The 21,751-nt window shown below is 44.6% G+C and overlaps 1 protein-coding gene across 2 annotated transcripts in view; it reads right to left on the bottom strand.

Moving 5' to 3' along the window:
• Nucleotides 1–21,751, bottom strand: part of FRMD8 (FERM domain containing 8) — a 64,719-nt gene that overhangs the window by 7,596 nt on the left and 35,372 nt on the right. For both annotated transcript variants that reach the window (XM_086947110.1, XM_086947111.1), the window contains exons 8-10: nucleotides 18,501–18,722; nucleotides 5,866–5,989; nucleotides 1,437–1,580 (exon numbers count right to left, since the gene is read on the bottom strand). In XM_086947110.1, the coding sequence (XP_086803236.1) occupies nucleotides 1,437–1,580; nucleotides 5,866–5,989; nucleotides 18,501–18,722 (490 nt within the window). The remainder of the gene's footprint in view (nucleotides 1–1,436; nucleotides 1,581–5,865; nucleotides 5,990–18,500; nucleotides 18,723–21,751) is intronic.

Raw genomic sequence — 21,751 nt, 5'->3', positions numbered from 1 at the left:
CTAATAATCCTGATCATCACTTTTGCTCTGCTATTCATACAGGAGTTCTGAACATGCTACATAACTCGAGAGAATCAAGAGTCGTTTGCACCCATTAGAAGCGATACAAGTGGAATTACGACCTCGCCTCCAAATATCCAGCTACTTTAACAGCAGTCTTGGTCTTTCAAACATATTTGTTTTGTTTCAGTTCCACTATCTCCATCAAAAGAAATACTTCTTGTGTAGATCTACGCACTATTATAGTCTGCCTTCAAATACTCTAAAAATTCAATTTCTTATAAATATAGAGACAGCGTAGATACCAATGTGGACAATAAACCTGAATAGTGGCTTGGTGGATAATAAGGGATTAAAGATAACTCAGCCCGTGTTGGGGGTCCACAGACACACAATATTATAGATTTGGTAGTCCTAGCACTGATCAGTACTGACTATGTTGTTTGGACATTTCTTACCATCTCAGATATAGGACAGAAGCTGGTCAGCCCATACAAGTACGATTGTCCACACTCAATATGGCCACCCCTTGTTCACACAAACCTTCATATAAGCAGTGTCGGACAGAGTGGCACAGCCCCTGTGTGTCATGGTTAGAGAGGTGTGTCTACCACATAGATCACATCCCGTGTTTCACGGTTGGAGAAGCATGCCTACCACTTATTCATGGGAGGACCTTCACAGTCCACGTTAGTTTCTCTCCAGCGTTACTGGCAAATGTTTCCACCTCCCAGATGGCAGGGCTCATCTACAGTCTATCTCCATCATGCACTTCATAGACACCGTGACATGTGAAAGCAACACAGTTTCAATAACAGGTATTAAATATTGTGGATGCATGGTTTCTTCGCTGGAGCAGTGGAAAGGATGTCTTTTTTTGGGGGGAGGGGGAGTTAGGATGTGTGTGGCAACACGGTCAGAGTTTGGTTAATGGTGAAACCTAATGATTAGGTAAACCAGTGCAAGTAGAGACAAAATGCTAAAGTATAAAAAGGATTCTAGCCCTTTTGGACGGTGCTTGCAATTCTTTGGAGAAGAGGATACAAATTCACTTTTTTGAAGAGGTGAGCTGTAGTAAAAACAAGCTCATCCACTTTATTCATTTTATGAAGATTTTGTTTGAGGATTTGATGCTTGACAAAGGGAATGCTACGAGGTAGTTAGCTTCATAAAAAACTTCCAGTTTGTTCCAGAGAAATGTGCCTTGTGACAAAGGTACACTAGCAAACTCAAAACATCATAACCTAGGAAACCTCCCCAAAGAGGCCCATCCCTATTCCCAAAGTAAAGCGTTGCTTACGAATTGCCATCCAAGTCCGTTACTTATTGAGGGTTCTGTCTGGGGGCATGCTATCTTAATCCAACTTCAATACTTGGATTAGAGAACTTTCCACAAAAGCAGCTTTTTTTGAAGGGCATAACTAAAAAGGAGTTACCTGTTTGGAATAGATTTTAAGCAGCTTGTTTACTGGTGTTCCCTCGTTGTCACCATCAAACTCCAGCCAAAGAATATGATCCTCCTCATCAGGGTAGGTGTGATCCCATGACAGCTCCTGGTATTGCAGGCCGAGGAGGACATGCTGGAAGCAAAAAAAGACATTCAGATTTTGAAATTAAAGGTAAGGTGGCAATTGCAACGTCCGGGTCACCAAGCGAGGCAGGAAATAGCTTTAACACCACAGCATTAAAGTCTAAGATGTGAACCAATCTGAAGGCGCCCTTTAAATACATAAAGAGGACAATATACACATTGACATACATTAAGTAATTTTCAATTTTTTCCACTGTTAGTACTCTGCAATGGTACAATATGTCTAACATGATCAATGCAGAGGTAGCTCTTTGGTATGTATTCCAAAAACAGGCATGTATCTCAAGCTTACTAGCACTTTCTGTGCGGTCTTGACATGAAAACAGAAATGGTAATGTGCCATCAAAATAAGTGGAGGGATAAGATTCATAAACACTTTATATGTGTGCGTTTGTGTGTGTGTGCGTGTGTGTATATATATATATATATATATATATATATATATATATGTATATATATATATACATATACATATATTTCATCCTTCTAGCACTGAGGGCGAATGATGTGATCAAGGACCGAGGAGAGCACTGAAATGCGTTTGGCATTGTAACTGCTCTTTGCACAATAACATTAATTGCTGCAGATTCCCTGGGAGTGCGTTTCCACCATTCATACAGTGTGCGAGAAGGAGGAAAGAGTGACCGTCTTGGCCCTAACGGGGATACACCCCCCCCCCCAATATCAATATGAAGAGCGCCGTCCCAGACCCGAGGTTCCGCAACGCGGGGTCTCGGTCTCTCTCTCGGTCTCTCTCTCTCTCTCTCTCTCATTGGCAAGAGGCTATTTACGGTGGTACATGCTATAATCATTATCAAAGGGTACGAAGGACAATACATAGCCTCTCTAACCTTATTTAACATAAACCTGTTCTGAGAATAACCCCCTTAACTCTGGTACCTGTGGATTATCTGTGTGGGCCCAAGAGGTAGGGTTGTTTTTTTCTTTTTTCTGCAGAGTGCGCCTGAGCGAGTCTACTCCATTAGGTTTCAGCATGCATGCTTAATTGCCTGGCCAGAGATTTCAGGCCCAAGTGGCACATCATGCAAAGAGCAGTGGCGTAACGCAGGTCCTCGCAGCCCCTACAGTGCGGGGGCCCCAAGCTCCAGGGGGGCCCTCAGCATAGTAATCTGACAGGAGAGCTCCCGATTCAGCACAGAGGCGGGCCCTCCAGGTACCTTGCAGGGGGTCCCCTTCAAGTTTCGTTACACCAGTGGCAAAGAGCATGTATGGGGAAGTCCCTCAATAAACAACAATCTTCCAGCTCCTCTTTGGTGGTCATTACCAGCAGCTTCAGCATCTGGAGCTAGGATTATGGTAAAAAGGCGTGAATGGATGAGGACTTGGCACATGGACAATTCGTGAAAAAACTGTGATGCTTCCCCATCCCTGGGGCACAAGCTTTTGGCAGCAATTAGACGAATGGAGAAGCCAGTGGCAGAAGAGAAGGAGCTGAAGCCAGTTATTGGGCCTGTGGTCAAGATCTAGAACCACTTCTCCTAGAAGGCAGTCTGTGATTTAACTACGTCAAGGCTTCCATTTGAGGAGAAGCTTGAGGTGGGGTAGCTTTGTCAAATAAAACCTTTCCACCATTAGCAGCTTTCCAACAACTCTACAAGTTATAACTATGCACAGTCAGAGCGCTGAACCCATCCTTTCGAAGCAGGCTTTGGAGCTTTCAGACCTGTGGTCCACTGCCAGATGCTAGCGGTGGTTGCATTCTTTGACACGTTTGGACTGAGTATTCTGAACTGTTCTAAGAAAGAAGAAAGATCTTTTACTGTGTGAACAGTAACAAGCGACAACAGTATTGCAGCTGGTCTTTCGCTCTCCTGGATACACTAGAGGGTCAGGGCAGGACAGCACGCTAATGGAGGTAGGACTGTAACAAGAAAGACAGGCAAGCTGGTAATTGCCCACCTCTTTAATAACATCTCTCGGTTTGTGCAGCGCTTCACAATGTAGTTTTACTGTATCTATGCAGCGTAAGTAGCAGGTGTTATTACCTAATTTAAAGTTACTTTAATTACAGGCCTTAATATTATGTAAGGCTGAGGTGACCTCGCTAGAATTCGAATATATGACAACAGGTGTCAGTCATCTTCCCAACCTTTAGTGGTAAACGCGGTCACTCTAAGGAAAGTGGGACAATGATGCAGAAGTGTTGGACTAAGCTCCCTTTCTTGGAAGATGGAATTAACACATTCTTGCTTCGCTCAGAGCAGTCAGATTATAGGGTCTGTTATGGTGTTTTCCACTGAGGCATTGGTCACAATCAGGAATAGTCACTGCTTCAAAGCTAGGGTCAGAGAGTTTGGGCATTCCTCGCATTTGAGAGCAATGTATTCCTACTCACTGCTTCAAATGTGTTTTTAGTAATCAACATGTCTCATCAATCAATGGAAGCAAAGCCTATTAAAGCAATATAATGCACTACAATTTCAACACGTTTAAGTTGTGCATGCTGGCAGCAAAGGGTCACATGTACAAAGATGTATTGCAATTTGCAAATATTGATTTTCGAGAAAAACAGGGTTTGCGACTGCAAAACGCCTTTTGGAAATGTATCAAAGCTCTTATGAGGGTTGGATATTCTTTCTGAATCGTATGAGGAATTTTGTGATCCATTACGAATTGCACATAGGAGGGATGTGTGAAAGAGGGGTCCCCACCCAATTTTAGATTTGCAACAAAACGTATCAGTGGCTGGTGACTGCAATTCTGGTTTCAAAACACTGAGCAGATACTTACCATTTGGAAATCCTGCTGGCAGCCACAGGTTGAGCAGAGTAGTCTTTTCAAAGCGGAAACATTTCTTTTTTTTTTTTTAACTTAGCACCTGTTTTTCTAGTAGGCCTTGGCTGCCAATAAGAACAGGTTTCTTTTTTGGGAAAGCAAATAGAAGAATGGAGGTCTACTGTTCCTTCAATGCTTAAATGCGCACATTCGCTACCAATCAGAGGGTGTCGCAAATTCAAACCGGTCTTATTAATATTCATTAACAAGGTCATTCTGGACCTCTCATGTAAAAGTAAAATTTTTCATGAGACTTACACATAGGTCACATTGCATTCCCATTCACAAACCATTTGATGTGCAAATTGCACCTCCATGTTTTGAAAAGAGCAATAGTACATCTAGCCCAAAGATCCTTGGCTGTAGTTTAAACCAGGCTGACTTCTAAGGGATGCTTCAGAAAATATCATACCATTCAGTATGTTTTCTTGAAAAGGCATCTAACACCATGATGCTGGTTTTCCTGAGCCACCATGGACAACTAGTTTTTCCCTAACCCCTATGGTATCATGCCATGGATCATTAGACATTTGTTAGGTCGGTTTCCATAAATTCTGGCCGGTGGGATAGATTAAAAAAAAACTGCAAGCCATGTTGATGCACACTTTGGCTGTAAGCCCTCACAGTTAGAATGCCAACATTGGGTATCAGTCTCTTCTGAGGGGAAGATTAAAAATCCTCCACCACAGGACAGGACACCTGGAATTGATGCTCTAAGATGGGAGCTGGTTGGCTCTCGCTAACAGAGCGTCTGAGAAAATTGGTCAACTATGAGAAAGAGTTAAATGCCCTATATTGACAGAAAACAAGCAGTAGGTAATACAGTTAGGTAAAGACTACTGAAAGCCACTTCAGGTTGTATAGCAGTACTTTACACAGTAAGACTGAGTTTGATTGAGAATCGTTGTAACACCCAATGTGATGGCAAAATTGGAATCTAAAATAAGTAGGTACATTGTAGGTTGAAGTGAAACACAGAAGGAGTCTGGCCCATCTCTACAATACATATCAGGCATGTAAGAGCAATCGATCTCCTTCTAACACCTAAGGAGCGGGCAGCTGTGATATCCAGTTTGGTTTCAGTCTTGATGAATCTGCAGCTAAACCTCTAATCAAGCACAGATTTAAAGCTTGTGGCCAGAATATTCTTCCAAAGAAAGACATTTTCTATGAAAATGTCCACATCACAGATCATCATTAAAGATTTTCACCCCACAATTGAGATAGAAGTATAAAGCAGCGGATGAGAAAAACTATTAGGGAATACTCACTTTTACGCCTTAATGATATTTAACAAGAGGACTGGATACTGTAATGGTAGTCAAGGACAGAGAAATTAAACATCACGTAAGATGAAAGGCAAGCATCAGAGGGCTGGATGTGCTGAATAGGGATGATGCATTGTGTGCAGCTCCCTTCTCTCTCTGCTCCCTATAATTGCCCCACAGAACCTGACCAGTCCAATGGTGATACAGTACCTTTTCTTTGCTATCAATCACATACACCCCGTCCATGCTGATGGCCACGGACACTGGCCTGCGTCCGGCCCTCTGCAGGAAACCTTGCGACGGCTTGTCAATGGAGCCCACAAAGAAGGCACACCTGAAGGACAGAGAGCACACATAAGAAATAATACTTTAGAATCTAGCACAACACAAACTACACAGGCTTCTGCAATAAAGAAGCGCAGTAACATACATCCAGCACTCTGAACAGAAACAGTATGATAGAGCAGACAGATAGGAATGCCCAGATATATAAACTGCACTGATATATCAAACAAACTAAACCTTACCCATTCAATGAACTGTCAACAAAACGTTAAAAGAGTCATGGTGAATAAAGTGGGGTATAAGAAAAGGGCAGTGGAAAACAGATGTTCCACAACTTGACCTTTTGTCAGTTCTTGAAACCAACCTCTTCTGCATTAATGATGAACGGTAAAAAAGAAAACGTTGAACAAGTGTTTTGGGAGGTCATAAGTAACTTCCAATGAAGTTGGGCTACACATTTCTGAGGATCACTATAGGGTTGGAGAAGGTTGGAACGTGGAAGACCATCATGCCTCATTACCAGAAAAAGACGAGGTATTGCGAGAAGTTGTGGAGGAGCCGGGAAGTTCTAGAGGGTTCACAAGGACATGTAGTTTAAGTGAGGTTGTGATACATTTTTGCACTGAGTTTTAAATGCTGCAGCTGGAATATTGTTGCTAAATCCTATGACATGATTAAGACAATTAGGAAGAAATGTGTTACTTACCTGTAACTGCAGTTATCCAGTATTGGTGTCTTTCATAGATTCACATGCCTGAATCATTCCCAGTCGTCGAGACGGGAGCCTCCGGTATATAAAAAAGTAATGTCCTATAGACATACATAGAGAAAAATAGGCCTAAGGATCCCACCTTAGTGGCCTATCCACGTCCTTTTGTAAAAAGGACCAAACTAGAGTAGGCCCAAGGGTCCCACCTTAGTGGCCTATCTATGTCCTTTTGTAAAAAGGACCAAAGTAAAGAAACCAACCAATCAGCTACCACCTCCTTCTAGAACTTTCCTGTCAGGAGCCACGGTCTCAGATTTTCGTACGCACCAAGCTAGGTAGGCGTAAACTTGTTAGAGAGATAGGTGAGTCCTTCCAGGGGAGGCGGGAGGGTGCATGTGAATCTATGAAAGACACCAATACTGGATAACTGCAGTTACAGGTAAGTAACGCATTTCTTATCGAGTATTTGGGTGTCTTTCATAGATTCACATGCCTGAATCAGAGTAGCAAGCAATATATTATGCACATTTTTGATGGAACATCATATATGAGTCTGTAGATAATACATATCACGCGACTGCAAACCACCAAAATGCATTGTCATATAAATATTAGTAAAAGAATGTGCATACCAGTAAAGGATGGAGGGATGTCGGAAGGCTCACCTCACTGGAATAGATGGTGAAGCACTGCTTGGCCCACTGCTGCATCCTTCATCAGCTCAGTATCCAGGCAGTAGTGCCTGGTGAAGGTATGCGGTGACTTCCAGGTCGCCGCTCTGCAGATGTCCAATACCGGCACTCCAGCAAACAGTGCCGCAGACGTGGACATGGCTCTTGTCGAATGAGCTTTGACTCTTGAGTCCAAAGGTCGTCCGGCCTTGTCATGGCAAAAGGTGATCGCCGAGGAAATCCACCTTGAAATGCTTTGTTTTGACAGGGGCATGCCTTTCCGTGGTCTACTAAAGGCAACAAAGAGTTGAGATGATTTTCGGAAGTGTTTTGTCTTTTCAATGTAGAATTTAAGACATCTCTTCAGATCCAACGAATGTAGAGTTCTCTCTGCCACAGTGGTAGGATTTGGAAAGAATGACCTGAGGACCACTGGTTCGTTGAGGTGGAAGTCCGAAGGGACTTTCGGAATAAACCGAGGATTAGTTCTTAAGATCACTCTGTCCTCTCTGAACTGAATAAATGGATCTTGAATTGAGAGAGCCTGCAACTCGCTGACCCTTCTAGCAGAAGTCAGAGCCAGGAGGAGGGCCGTTTTCCATGAGATAAATTTGATGTCTGCCCCCCTATGGATGGGTTCAAAGGGGTGCTTCATTAATTGGTGAAGGACCACATTGAGGTGCCACGACGGGGGCGGGGGGGGGGGGGGGGGGGAATCAGCCTTGGTCGTGGGAAGGATCTGTATAGACCTTTAAGGAATTGCTTTACAAGTCTGTCTGCCCACAGGGATGGACCCTTAGGAGTCCTGGTGAATCTTGAGATCGCCGCCAGATGCACTTTAATGGATGTGTGTGCAAGGCCCGATTGTGCCAGATGTAGTAAGTATGGTAGCAGCTGTTGTGGAGTGATGTGGAAAGGGTGCAGGCCTTCGGCCACACACCAGGAGCAAAAGCGTTTCCATTTTAATGAGTAAATTTTATTAGTGCTGTCCGCTCTAGCCTTTGCAAGGATGTCTCTGCACTCCTGCGGGATGTTTATGTGGCTGAATTCCCGGTACTCAGGAGCCAAGCTGACAATTTTAGAGAGCTCGGATTCGGGTGGTGTACCTGTCCTTGGGACATTGTGAGTAGAGCTGGGTGTTGACGCAGGCGAATAGGTGGCTGGACAGAGAGGCGGTGAAGGTCCGTGAACCAGTGCTGCCTCGGCCAGAATGGGGCGATCAGAATCAGAGTGCAGGGCTCCGACTTCATCTTCCTGAGAACCCTGGGTATCAGTGGGAATGGCGGAAAGGCGTATGCAAAGATGTTGCACCATGCGATGGAAAAAGCATTTCCGAGGGTTCCTGGTTGGTGATGCCTGCTTGCGAAGCTTGGGCATTTGGCGTGGTTTCTCTTGGCAAAGAGGTCTATTCGCGGAGTTCCCCATTCCGCAAAGAGGTGTTCCAGCACTTCCATGTCTAGTTCCCATTCGTGGGATGGAGATCCCTGTCTGCTCAGAGCATCCGCCAAGACGTTGTCCTTGCCCGGGACGTACACTGCTTTTAGCGTTATCCCATGTTCCACAAGCCAGTTCCAGACCCTTTGCGATTCTCGAGATAGTGAGAGCGATCGGGTCCCCCCCTGCTTGTTTAGGTAGTGCATCGTCGTGGTGTTGTCTGTTCTGACGAGCACTGGGGAGTTTTGAATGTGTGGCAGGAAGGCTTGTAGAGCTAGGAAGACCGCTCTTAACTCCAATAGGTTGATGTGGAGTTGCCATTGATCTGGAGTTCTTGGAGGACCGCTCCCCAGCATTCTAGGGATGCGTCCGTTATCACATGTGGCTCCGCGGGAAGCAGGAACGGCAGTCCCTGTGACAGGTGTTCGAACGATCTCCACCACTGTAAGTGGTTGACCATGTTTCGAGTGACTCGTATGCGGTCCTCGAATGATCCTGTACTTTGTGTCCATTGGTTCGTCAGCTCCTCCTGGAGTGGGCGCATCTTGAGGCGGCAGTGGGGTATGAGCATGATACATGAGGACATCATGCCGAGGAGGGACTTGAAGGTTCGGACCGGTAAAGTCTTCCTTGATGCCACTGACGCGGCCAGGGAGAGGAGTTTGTCCTTCCTTTCCTGGGAAGGAAAGCCTTGGCACTTTCCGTGTCCAGTGTCGCCCCAAGAAATGTAATGACCTCGTGTGGCTCCAGTGCAGACTTCTCGCGGTTGAGGGTCAAACCTAAACGCTGGACAATATCCAGACAGGCGCTGGAGGATTTAGCTGCGCCCGTCGCGGATGGTGCCTTCACCAGCCAGTCGTCCAGGTATGGGAATATCTGGTGTCCTTGTTGACGAAGGAAAGCCGCCACGGGTGAGAGGCATTTGGTAAATATCCGTGGGGCAGATTTGAGGCCAAACGGGAGGACACAAAATTGGTAGTGCTGCCCCGCTACAGCAAATCTGAGGTATTTCCTGTGCCCTTTGAGGATGGGAACGTGGTAGTAAGCGTCCTGCAGGTCTAAGGACGTCATATAGTCCCCTTCCTCCAATAGTCCCAGGATCTCCTGGAGCGTCACCAAACGGAACGATTGTTTCTTTAGGAACACATTGCGTGCCCTGAGGTCCAGGATTGGTCTCCACTTTTTTCCTTTCTTGTGGATCAGGAAGAAGTGGGAGTAAAAACCTTTTCCTTTGTGGGTTGGTGGAACTCTCTCTATCGCTCCCTTCTGTAGCATGGAAGAGATTTCCTGCAGAAGCAATCGTAGGTGCCTGTGGGACCGTTTGTGAGGTGGTGTTGTCGGGGGAATCGTGACAAATTCTAGGGAATGTCCGAATTGAATGAGCTGGAGCACCCACCGATCTGTTGTTATCAATTTCCAATTTTGGAGGAAGTGTGTGAGCTTTCCTCCAATTTTGAATAAGTTCGATGGTGGATGGATTGGCCATTGATACAAGTCATTGGCGGTTGCCAGCAGGTCTTTTCTGGTTCTTCCCTCTGTAATTAGACTTGCCGTAGGAAGTCTGCCGCCCTTGCTGCTGTTGTCGCGGTTGGTATTGTGTTTTGTTTTGGCTGTATGAATAAGAGGACCTGTTCTGGTAAGTGCCTCTATAAGAAGATTGTCCTCTAGTTTTGTTTCCACGAAAGGACTGGTTCCGGAATTGCAGTGTTCCAAGGGCTTTGGCAGTGTCCGTGTCTTTCTTGATAGTAGTTAAGGCCTCATCAATCTTTTCCCCGAAGAGATGTTGGCTGTCATAGGGCATATCAATAATCTTCGTCTGCACCTCCTGGCGGAAAGAGGTGGCTTTGAGCCTGCCTTGTCTTCTGAGCACAGCCGCCCCTGCCAGTTGCCTGAAACCGGTCATGGCAACATCCATTGCGCAGTCAATGAGCTCAGAGGCAGATGTTTGGCCTTCTAAGAGGAGCGATTGAGCTTCCTCCTTAACATCCTCTGGCAGTTGAGATAGGTAAGGTGCAATATCCGCCCAGAGTTGCCGATTGTAGCGGCCCAGGAGTGCGATGGAATTTGCCACCTTTACTGTCATGGCCGATGTGGTGGAAAAACGCTTGGCAATAGCATCCAGTTTTCTACCTTCCTTGTCAGGTGGTGTTGACAGAGGCGATGCTGGGTTATGTGAATTTTTCTGTGCCGCCTGGGTTACCACAGAATCTGCCTTGGGGTGACCTGTGAGGCATTCTGGCGCTGATGAAGTCGCCTTGTATTTCTTTTCAAGCCTGGGTACAACTACTTGGATTGAAGCTGGTGTTTGCATCAGTAATTTCCCTTGCTTCCATATAAAGTCAATGATGGGAATTGACTTAGTTGTCTTTTTAGCTTGTTCCTTGAAGTCATACAGGAAGCACTCGGTTTCCTGAGATTCCATAGTCATGTGGAATCGTTTGGCTGCGCGCTCTACAAGGTTATGGAATCCACCAATATCAGCGGGTGGTGATTCTGAGTACTGTGGTTCTGGGGAGGCCGGAGAGGGAGCAATATAGTCTTGATCTACGTCTGGGTCAGACTCGTCGTCACGGACCTCGCCCTCTTCCTGATCCACTTCTTCGTCAGACGATTGAATAATCTGCAGTGGCTCTTGTTCCCCACTGATTGCCAGCGATGGCGGCTTGTGTCTGGCCAATGGAGTGGGTGAGTGTACAGATGTAGGTACAGGCGTAGTGGGTTTTTCCGGAAACCGCTGTTTATAGTCCTGTATTAAGAATTGCAGGTCTGATACAATGGCCGCTGGTAGGCACACCATCGGTGTAACTTGTGTGCGGACTTGAGTGTGGACTGTATGTTCCACATGTTCCACCTCCTCCCTTTCCTCATCCGTACTTTGGCACTTGACCACAAGGTCTGATAGGCTTGTGGCTTGTGTGTACAAATCTTCCTCCAACTCTTCTCCTTGAAGCAGGCAGGTTGGAGGCAGCTCTTGCACCTTACTGGGTGACGTCAGGTCTGGTGTAATTGGTTTCCTCGAGCTTTTGGTGCCAATATGGGTTGTCTGTGGCGGCAAGGTATCCATGGCTTGAGATAGCAGCCCAGACTCTTTCCATTTCCCTGTTGGCGTTGTCAGATGTGGTGCCGATGACGACGGTGCATTTCCAGGGGTCGTCGACGGCGTCTTCGTCGACATTACCTTCGGCGACAGTGTTTTCTCCGTCGCCGACGGTGTCCCCGTCGACTGCGTCCTCGTCGACGGTGTCCCCGTCGACGGAATTCTCGTCGACGTGTCCTTCGTCGACGGCACAATTGTCGTCGACTTTGACTTCGTCGTCGACTTCGTCGTCAACGATAAGGTCTTAGTCGTCGATGGTGAAAATGGAATGGTCGACGACACTGGCCTACTCGCCGTCAATGAAGGCATCGTCTTAGTCGTCGATGAGGAGGCCGACGATGCTGTCGTCGTCGACACTGTCGTCGTCGACGTTGAAGCAGTTTTTTGCGCTGAAGAGACAATCGACGCTGTCGTTGTCAAGGTCAGCGGTGGCTTCCTGGGGACAGGAAGGTCCTTGCCAGACACTGAGGTTTTGCCCTCTGAGGACTTCTTGAGAGTCTTCTTAGGGGGGGTGTCTGAGGGGCTAGGGGAAGTAACCCTTGGCCTCTTCAAGGAAAAATGAGAGGTTCCAGAGATACTCTCACGTTCTTCTGACTCCAAGTCGTCTGTCCTCTTCTTAAACCTGTCCAGCCAGAGCAGCAGGCGTCCTTCACGGTCTTTAAGGGTCTTATTTGAGAAGGTCCTACATATTTTACAGTCCTTGGCTTGATGGTGAGGGTAGAGGCAATAAAAACAGGTTTCATGCTTGTCCTCTACATGGAGCCTTGTCTTTCCACACGAGGAACAGGCCCTGAAGAGACCCTTTTTCTGGGCATCAGCCATAATGTAGTAAGATAAGATAAGTATATTCGTTTTTTGAAGAAAAAGAAGAAAATCCTGAGGAGAACTCAGGTGGAGACTCCCTAGCACAACGTGCGGTAGAAAATCTGAGAGACCTAGGCTCCTGACAGGAAGGTTCTAGAAGGAGGTGGTAGCTGATTGGTTGGTTTCTTTACTTTGGTCCTTTTTACAAAAGGACATGGATAGGCCACTAAGGTGGGATCCTTAGGCCTATTTTTCTCTATGTATGTCTATAGGACATTACTTTTTTATATACCGGAGGCTCCCGTCTCGACGACGGGGAATGATTCAGGCATGTGAATCTATGAAAGACACCCAAATACTGGATAATAAATGTGCAGCACACCCTTATATTAGTAAATACAGTCAATGGTAAGACTTTAGATATTGACCTCGATTCTTCATGTATTCATTTCAATTACAGTTTCTTTCCAATGTTTGGAAAGTTCAAATAGAAAAGCAGAGTCCACAACAATGGATATCTTCAAATTATATATTTTCCTTTATTGTTCTCGTTTTTCTTTTTTTGGTATTCAATCCAGACAAAATAATATTTCCAATTCAGACAAAACTGCCAACACGTGTTTCGTCTACCCATAGACTTTGTCAAGGCATACGATGTAGTGTAAGTAAATTGAAAAAGTAGATTGAGGCCCCGCGGCTCAAACTTGGTGAGTTGCTACGACTTGTCTTTGCAGCTACCGCCAATTTATAAAGTTTCGATGTTTTTATGCACTGTAAAATGTTAGGTTTCCTGGAGCCATGGAGAACGTGCCCAACTCAAGGGATCTGAATAATCTGGTAAACCTATGTACACAAACCTCCACTAATATTTGTGGGCTGCCGAAATTTACACCTTGATAAGTTGAAATCAATAATGTTGGCGGAGCGACTGAAATCCTGTCCTTCAGCGCGCCATGTCTCCTGTGATTCAAGTAGTGGGTACCGGAAGGATTATATTAACACCCCGACAACAGTGATTGATTGTTTGATTGACTAGCACCACTTCCATATACACTGTAAACTGCTTGATGTGCAATTCCATCCCTTATCTTTGTATAAGGGAACACTACTACCTCTCATGTTGTGTAACAAATCCTATGGCATGTTTGGATTAGTGAATTTATTTACAATGTCACAATTCAAGACGTTTTATTTATCAGTAGGTTTTATAAAGCGCTAGCTAGACCCAAAGGTATCAGAGCGCTTTACATATAATGTGAGAACGTTTGAATTGAAGTACATGCACATATACCAACAAAGAAAACTGCTAGGCAGTCAAGGTAGCTACAATATGTGGATATTAGAACAGCCTAAATTCAGGGGGTAAATGAAATAGTAGACATCTGAGACAATCCATCGAACGACGCAACAGGCCAAGTCAGATTGGATAGGAGCTTTGGGGCATAGCTCAGTTAGTGTGCATCTTAAAGAATGTGTTGAGCAGTTGGGTTTGGTAGCTTTTGAAACAGGAAAAGGAGGAGTTGCAGCCAAGATCTCTAGCGAGCGAGTTCCAGATCCCAGGCGCATTTCCAAAGAATGAACGTGTCTGGGAGGATTTCTTTTTCAGTTTGGGAAATATGATAAGAAGTGAGTTGAAGCTTCTCAGAGTCCTGGCTCTTCCAGCTTTCAAGAATTTGGTATCTAGATAGTTGGGGTTGTGAGTGTGAAGGGCTTTGTGGGCCTTGTAGATATATTTTCTTCGATGGGAAGCCAAATGAGGTCCTTGAGAGCAGGTGAAATGTGTTTTAACAGTTTTAAACATGTTAGGAGCCGGGCTGTCATGTTGAGAACTGTTTTTAGGGGGGCAAGGTGACTTTTCGGAGTACCTGTGAGGATGGTGTTGCCGTAATCCAGTTTTGAGACTACTAGGGATTGCCCTACCATCTTAAAATTATCAGGGGAAATGAATGGTTTGGTTTTCTTGCTGTATTTTAGTGTGTAAAGCGCTACTTTGGCTGAATTGTTGATGATGTTTTTTATTGACATGTTTTTGTCCAGGGTGAATGAAGCCCAGGGACTTACAGAGTTGGTGTGCGTGAGAGAAAAATTTAGGGCACCCAAGTTCTTGTTTACAGGGCAGAAAAGTAGTACTTTAGTTTTGTAGGGGTTCAACTTTAGTGGTTTTTCAGCCGAGTTTGTATTTTGTTTAGTATGGTGTTCAGATGTAGGATATCACTGGGTGATTGAATTTTGTAGTAGAGTTGGGTGTCATGTAGCAGAGTTGGGTGTCATTGGCATATAGGTGATATTTGACCCCTGCTTAATTCTAGATAACAGTAATGGCTTTCATGAAGAGATTGAAAAGAGAAGGGAGAGAATTGTGCCTTGGGGTACACCATGAGGAACTAGTGTAGGTTTTGGGAGACAGTTTATTTTAATTTGTTGCAAGCGATGGTGCTGGTATGATGTGAACTGTCGTAGGACTGTGGCATTGATACCAGTTGGGTTCTTGAGTGTCTTGAGAAATGCAGGGTGATTTACGGTATCAAAAGCCGCAGATAAGTCAAGTAGAATTGGGAGGCATGTGTCACCTTTGAATATGACACTTTACAACGCGTGTCATTACAACACATTTTTTACATTGCAAAATCCATTACAACGCATGCCGTTACAACGCAATTACTATTATAACTTCGCTGGGGCGTTACTTTAGGGAATGCGTTGTAATGGATTATGCGATGTAATGACATGCGTTGTAATGGATTTTGCAATGTAAAAATGCGTTTTAATGACACGTGTTTTAACACGTGCGTTGTAAACGATGTTTCCTGTCACCTTTATCTAAGGATCTGTGAATGCCATTCGAGATATTGAGCACAGCAGTTTCTGTGCTACAGCCCTTCCTGAATCCTGATTAAGGCGTCTTGGAGGTTGAATTTGTCTATATGTTGGCTAAGTTATAGTAGTACGCACTTTTCCATTGTTTTGGCTAGGAACAGGAGGTTGGTGATAGGTCTGAGGTTATTGAGGTCATTAGGGTCTGCACCTAGTTTTTGAGTATGGGTTTGATGGCCAAGTTGGAGGGAGCTAGGTACATGGCCTGAGGAGAGAGATGTGTTGATTTTTGTCCAGAACGGGCGATGATTTGGCTGAGATTTTGAACTATTGTGGATGGGAGGGAGTCAGTATTTTGGGTTGTGGGTTTCAAGTTCGCAATTATATTGGAGACTTCATTTTCTGTCATGGGTTTGAAATCAAACTAATTATCATTCTTTTTCAATTGAAGGAGATCATAGTTGACAATTTTGTCTTGGGGTCATTCAGACATTGGTGAAATCTGGAGGGAGGGCTACTGTGGAAGGATGCTAGACAGTGGGAGAGGTTGCGGGAAGTCAGATTTGTGACCTGGAGGATGATTGCTCAATTTTCTCGACTTTATCAGTGAAGAAGTTGGCAATTTCTTCAAAGAGTTCATTGGTGGCTGTTATTTTGTGTGGGGAGGTAAGGGTGGTCTGCTGTTTAATGATGTTAAGGGGCTCCCTGGATCTCTTCTTAGCGCTGTCAAGTTGGTTGCAAAAGAAAGTTGCTTTTCTTGAAAGATGTGCTTCTTATAGGAAAGTCATGCAGTTCTGAGTGACAGATGCACTGTAGAGGGGTTCTGTTTCCATATCCTTTCTGCCGGTCTGAGTTGTCTCCTCGCACTGTTAAGAACTGAGTTGTACCAGGATTTTGATTGGATTTTTCAAGATGGTTTTAATTTGAGCAGTGCCAGTTGGTCAAGAACATCTGTCATCACTGTATTATAGTGGGCGGTGAAGTCACCAAAGGTATGAGTGAGGGATTGATATTGTAGTTGGGCACAGATCCTACATTCCAATTTCACTATTGGGTTTGTTTGAAGTTCCTAGTCCAGTGCATATATATTTGTTGGATGGGCTTGGGTGGGATCTGGAGTGGATCTTGATATTAAACAGTATGAGATGGTGATCTGACCAGGTCATGGGTGTGGTGTATCAAAATGAGATAAGCCTTTAATATGAGTCCGCTTGTTGCAGAGTTGTTTGAGGTCATTTATTTCAAGGAGGTTTGTGGTTAAGGACTGTGTTGTCTTCTGCTTTGTTACAGTGTATATTGAAGTCGACCACCAGGAGGGTGGCAGATGGTGTGAAGTTTGATCGGAGTGGTGCATTTGGCAGTAAGTTCTACTCTTAGGTACTGGAAATTTGAGTATTTTGAGGTTTTTAAGTTGGAAAGATGGATACTTTCTTCGTGGATGATTGCTAGTCAGCCACCAACTCTCCTTGGGCTGTCCAGTCTAATGATGGCATAGCCAGGTGGTGTGAGCAGGTCTAGTATGGGGGTAGAGAGTGCATTAAGCCAGGTTTCGGTGAGGAATTAGATATCAATTTCCTCAAGTATAGCTTCGGCGATATCTGTGGCATGTTTAACTGCCGATCTGGAGTGGAGGAGCATGCATGTTAGAGTGCAAGGACTATTATTTGTGGTATGTTGTGTCTGAATGGTGGTGTGTTGAGCAGGCGGTCTAGGAGAGGAGATCATATGAGGGATTCGATTTGTGACCACAATCACTGGGATTGTGGAAGGAGGCTTGTAGACCATTTTCTGGTTCATTGTGATGCAAGATTTGCTAGGAGCATCAGCTTCCAGAGCGGATATGGGGCTCAGAGCTTGGTGGGGTCTGTGGGACAGGAATCTAGGACCTATGGGAGTGTCGGCTGACATTTGGAGAACCTGTAAGAGGAGGGCTCTTCTACATACCATAAGTGTGATGCAGGTTAACTAGGCTTGGATCCAGAGGTCCTTTTTTCATGCAAGATGTCTTTAGCTAAGAAATCAAGTTTTTGTTGTATTAGGTTCAGGAGCTGGGTAAGTGTGTCAAAGTAGCTTCCATCTCTTAAAGTGGGAGGATAAGTAGCAGGTCTTGAGTTTGAAGAGGGTAGGTGAGCTTCGCTATACAAGGCAAGTGTCATGGAGGTTGGACAGGCAAACAATTTGTGCGAGCTGAGTAGTGTCTACATTAGGAGAGAGGGTCGAGTCCGCAGGGGAATCGGTGGAAGATGGTTTTGATTTGGGGATGTCACCATCAGGCTCGGGGCGTGTGTCAGCGAGTATAGTTACCATGTGTTTGTTGTTAGGGGTGGGTGCAATTGAAATCATTCTTGAGATTACTTGGCAGGGCGTATGTCCATGGGGCAGAAATACATTTAGGGATTAAATGTTGCTCCTTTCCTAATCAGGTGGACTCAAACTGAACCAAGTTAGAGAGACTGCCTGTATGAACTCTGAAGCGAGCATGTCTAATTTCCTTGGTTAAAAAGTAATATATTCAGGGTTTCCGGACATAAACCTGGTGGCTCAGAAAACCTGTCCACACTGAAGGGTTATTTGCTTGAATAGAGTCATAATCAAAGGGAGCCTGACTAGAACAAAAGGAGCACAGGTTTCCTAAAAGAGAGAGTCCTTAAATCGGTCTGGGAAACAAGTGCAGCTTTGTTTGAACTGCACCTCAAATTAACTATAGTGTTAGGAAGCCTGTCTACCATCGGACAGATAAGCCTTCAACTTAACTAGGGGGAATAACGGGGTTCTGGCCTGAAGGAAGGGAAGACAACCTGGATTCCAGACTAAGGAGATTCTTATGAATGCACAGGAAGGGGATCTCTCAGCAAGAAACTGATCTGTTACAGTTTTAGTGAGGAAGTCCTTGCTAAATGTAGGAAATGGCAAGATGATGTGAAACAAGGCTCGGCTTTAATTGGTGATTGCAGCACAGCCTTTAGAGTACATCTTTTATCCCCCACACTATTGGCTCCCCTGCTCGCAAGTACCCCTGAATTCACCTTACCCATAGTATGGTAGCTCATGGCATTTCTGTAGGTAGTCCCGGTAATGTTTTTTCAGTGCCTCCGAGACATCACATGCTTCATCTTCCTGGACCTGTTTGTAAGTGGCAAGTAATCGCTGCTCATGGCTGGCTTGCTTGCCACTCCGGCTTTTAAAAGCGGTCAGGAAACTACCCATTCTCTTCTTACAAAGGTGATTTGGAAGGAATAAACACAGCTTCTCTCTAAGAGGGGAAAACATATTTGAAATCAACAGACAAAAATAACCAACTCAAAAATAGATTCATAAAGTCCCTTCTGTTTATTTGTTAAACAAATAACAGTGACATATAAAGATGTGTGGTATATTTCAGATTTGGGTGAAGAGTGAAACATTGCTATACATTTACCCAGAATTATTAGAATTTATATTATTTTCACCAAATTAGGAATTTATCTACTCCAGTTTCATTTTAGTTTTTTTTGGCAACAATAAAAAAAACTACTGATGCAAACAGGCAGCTGGTATAAAGCAGTATGTGAAAAGTCTGATATTAATACTAAAGTACATAATTTTTAAATAATGTTTCTGACGCTAGGTGAAAGATGTGCAAATGGTTTAGGACAATGGATGCAGCCGAGAGCACAATGCTACACCTCTTATCATCTCGGTTCACTTAATCAGAAGGCAGCGCCTACCAACTTTCCTATCCCTCACTACTGCTTCTGGAAATAGAAGGTAGTCAAGACAATAGGGATTGACACTAGAGAGGTAACATTTCCTGTAGAAAATGCAGAGAGATTCTAGTTCCAACCAAGTGAATGTACAGGACTTTCTTTCCAAAACCATCATTCAAAATGGTGTCTCTACCAAAAGTGGAATTTGACTTTCCGGGTTTGAATACAGGAGTACTGTATAGGATCAAGCAGATGTTCTCTTACCGGTTGTGAGAGATGGGGTTCGGGCTCTTGGGCCTTCTAATACAAACATTCTATACAGAAACTTCCTTTCACAAAGAAAACTCAGAGGACTCAAAATTATGTAATTGAAACGTGCACAGATTCATATAATACGGAGTTCGATGCGGCCCACCAGTCTCCGTCTGTTCTCAGTTTCTCAAGTCTCTCGGTTGGGTGCGTCTGTGCAGGATGGGGAAGATAGAGGAACCACGTTGCCTTCGGTGCCTCCAAGGGGAGGGGGACTTTTTTCACACTGTGTGGTCTTGTAATGTAATACAGAGATACTGGACCCAGATATTTGGGGAACTGGAGGAGGTCCTTGAGGCTCCGATCCCGTGGGACCCCAAGTTAGCATTGCTAGGAATGACGAACGAGGTTGACCTGACTCGCCCACTACTTACTTTCCTAGCCCTTGCATTGGTGGTTGCCAAACGAGATATCGCAAAACACTGGGGAACACCGGAACCACCAGATCTAGAGGAGTGGAAACGAGGTTTAGACCTATATATGGCGGCGGAGAGGGTCACATACAAAGCCTGGAGTTGTCCGAAGAAATTCGGTAGAGTTTGGTCGAAATGGAGGCATTACCATGGGTTAGATGGGGGGCTGTAGGAGGGTTTCGATAGTAGGGAAGTGAGACGTAACTGTGGGACAAAAAGCATATGCCTTTAAGATCACGACTAACAAAGCTGATCCTGTAGAGAGCCGTGTTCCACCCGCTCCTGAGGGCCTTGAACGATTGGATCTACTAGAAGGATGGGGGGAAAAGAGGGAGGGACGAGGATACGTGACTGATGCATCTCTAGTTTTGAATATTTGTACACTTTGAAGGTTCCTGACTTGTGTCTTCTACTGTCCATTGGTGGTGGGGGGGGGGGGGGGGGGGGGGGGGGGTTGGGAGGTGGGGAGGGGGGGGGGGGGAGTTCGTTTTTGTGTTTCTAAAAATTAAAAAAGCAGAAACAGGGATTGCCCAAGCAAGATTACAGCCGGGTCAGCTCCGGTAATCATACCGCACTAATTTTGCACGCCGCCCAACCCCAGGGATGTGGGCTAAATGGCTGTGTATATCTTTCTGACAGTGATCTACCCCGACTGTGATGCATTACTGTACTCTCAGACTGATTCATTCCTTGTGTATCTGCAATAAAAAAAATTAAAAAAAAAAAAATGTCTCTCTGTTGGGACTAAGATCCTTTCTTCTAGGATCAAAGAAGTTCACATAAAAATTCAGGCTACCAGAAGACGTAGCATTTTGCCAGATAAGCCAAAGGTCAAGTGATTCAACTGTGCCAAGCTAAGCCTCAATTGTAGACTGCAAGATTAGTTACTTCGTCTTTCTGCCCCTTCACTGGATCAAATAATGGAGATTCGCTAGTCTTCATATGATGCCTTTTCGTTCTTCTGCGTGACGGTTAATTTTGCCCTTACACACCAACACATGCCTTACTAGCATAATCAGGCCTTTCTTGTTAGTGTTGTTTAGATGCACATCATTTCAACTTTGTACCACTGTACTGGATCACTTGAATCAGTAGGCAAGCCACCGTTATCAGCACCCTTTATTTCAGCTAATGTAGGATAATGTGATTGGGGCTGGAATATTAAGCTTACATGTGGAAACAGACACACTACATTGCAGGCGATCTGATCAGTTTCAACATGTTCAAATTTCCCATCAATTTACAAATGTTGCTTTCCTTCATTTTTACCGACTGTTTCTGTACTCTTTAATCTGCTTCTCTTTGTATTGTTTCTTCTGAATGCTGTCTTAAGTCCTGTTTACCCTCAATTCCAATTTAACAGCTTCTCCTTCAACATTACTAATTTTGCATTTGATATAGCAGTTGTTGGTTATATATTCTGGAGCATTTTCATTCTTACAAATGTATTGGTAAGGTTACATGTCAAATGTTCATAATAGGAGGCCCCATCTACCTTTCACTGTTTAGCCACCACTTGCGAGGTAGTTATCTCAAGCCTGGGGAAATCTCATCGGATGTACCATATTCAGGAGTCTACTCTAGGCAGGTTCCCTCAAAGCCTTAGACAAAGTCAACACTCCAGAAGCATAAGTGGTGTTAAATATTTATGACACTTTTATGTAGCGCTGGCTAGACCCAACGGTATTAGAGGACTTTGGAGACATGTGAGCATAGACCATGTGTAACGTCCTGAACGTCTCAGGATCTTTTAACAAACACGATAATGAGGACGCAACCACTTGTGTATGCTTAGATACTTTAATGAAGGCACAAATAATACAAAGAGTAAGGAGTAGTTTCTTTTCTGTAACTCCAGTTCTGTAGTAGGGGTA

This window comes from Lissotriton vulgaris, chromosome 12 (assembly GCF_964263255.1).
Source record: "Lissotriton vulgaris chromosome 12, aLisVul1.2, whole genome shotgun sequence".
In the NCBI taxonomy this organism is placed as follows: domain Eukaryota; kingdom Metazoa; phylum Chordata; class Amphibia; order Caudata; family Salamandridae; genus Lissotriton; species Lissotriton vulgaris.
The sequence above is the reverse complement of the archived record's forward strand: the minus strand, read 5'-3'. Positions and strand labels throughout refer to the sequence as shown.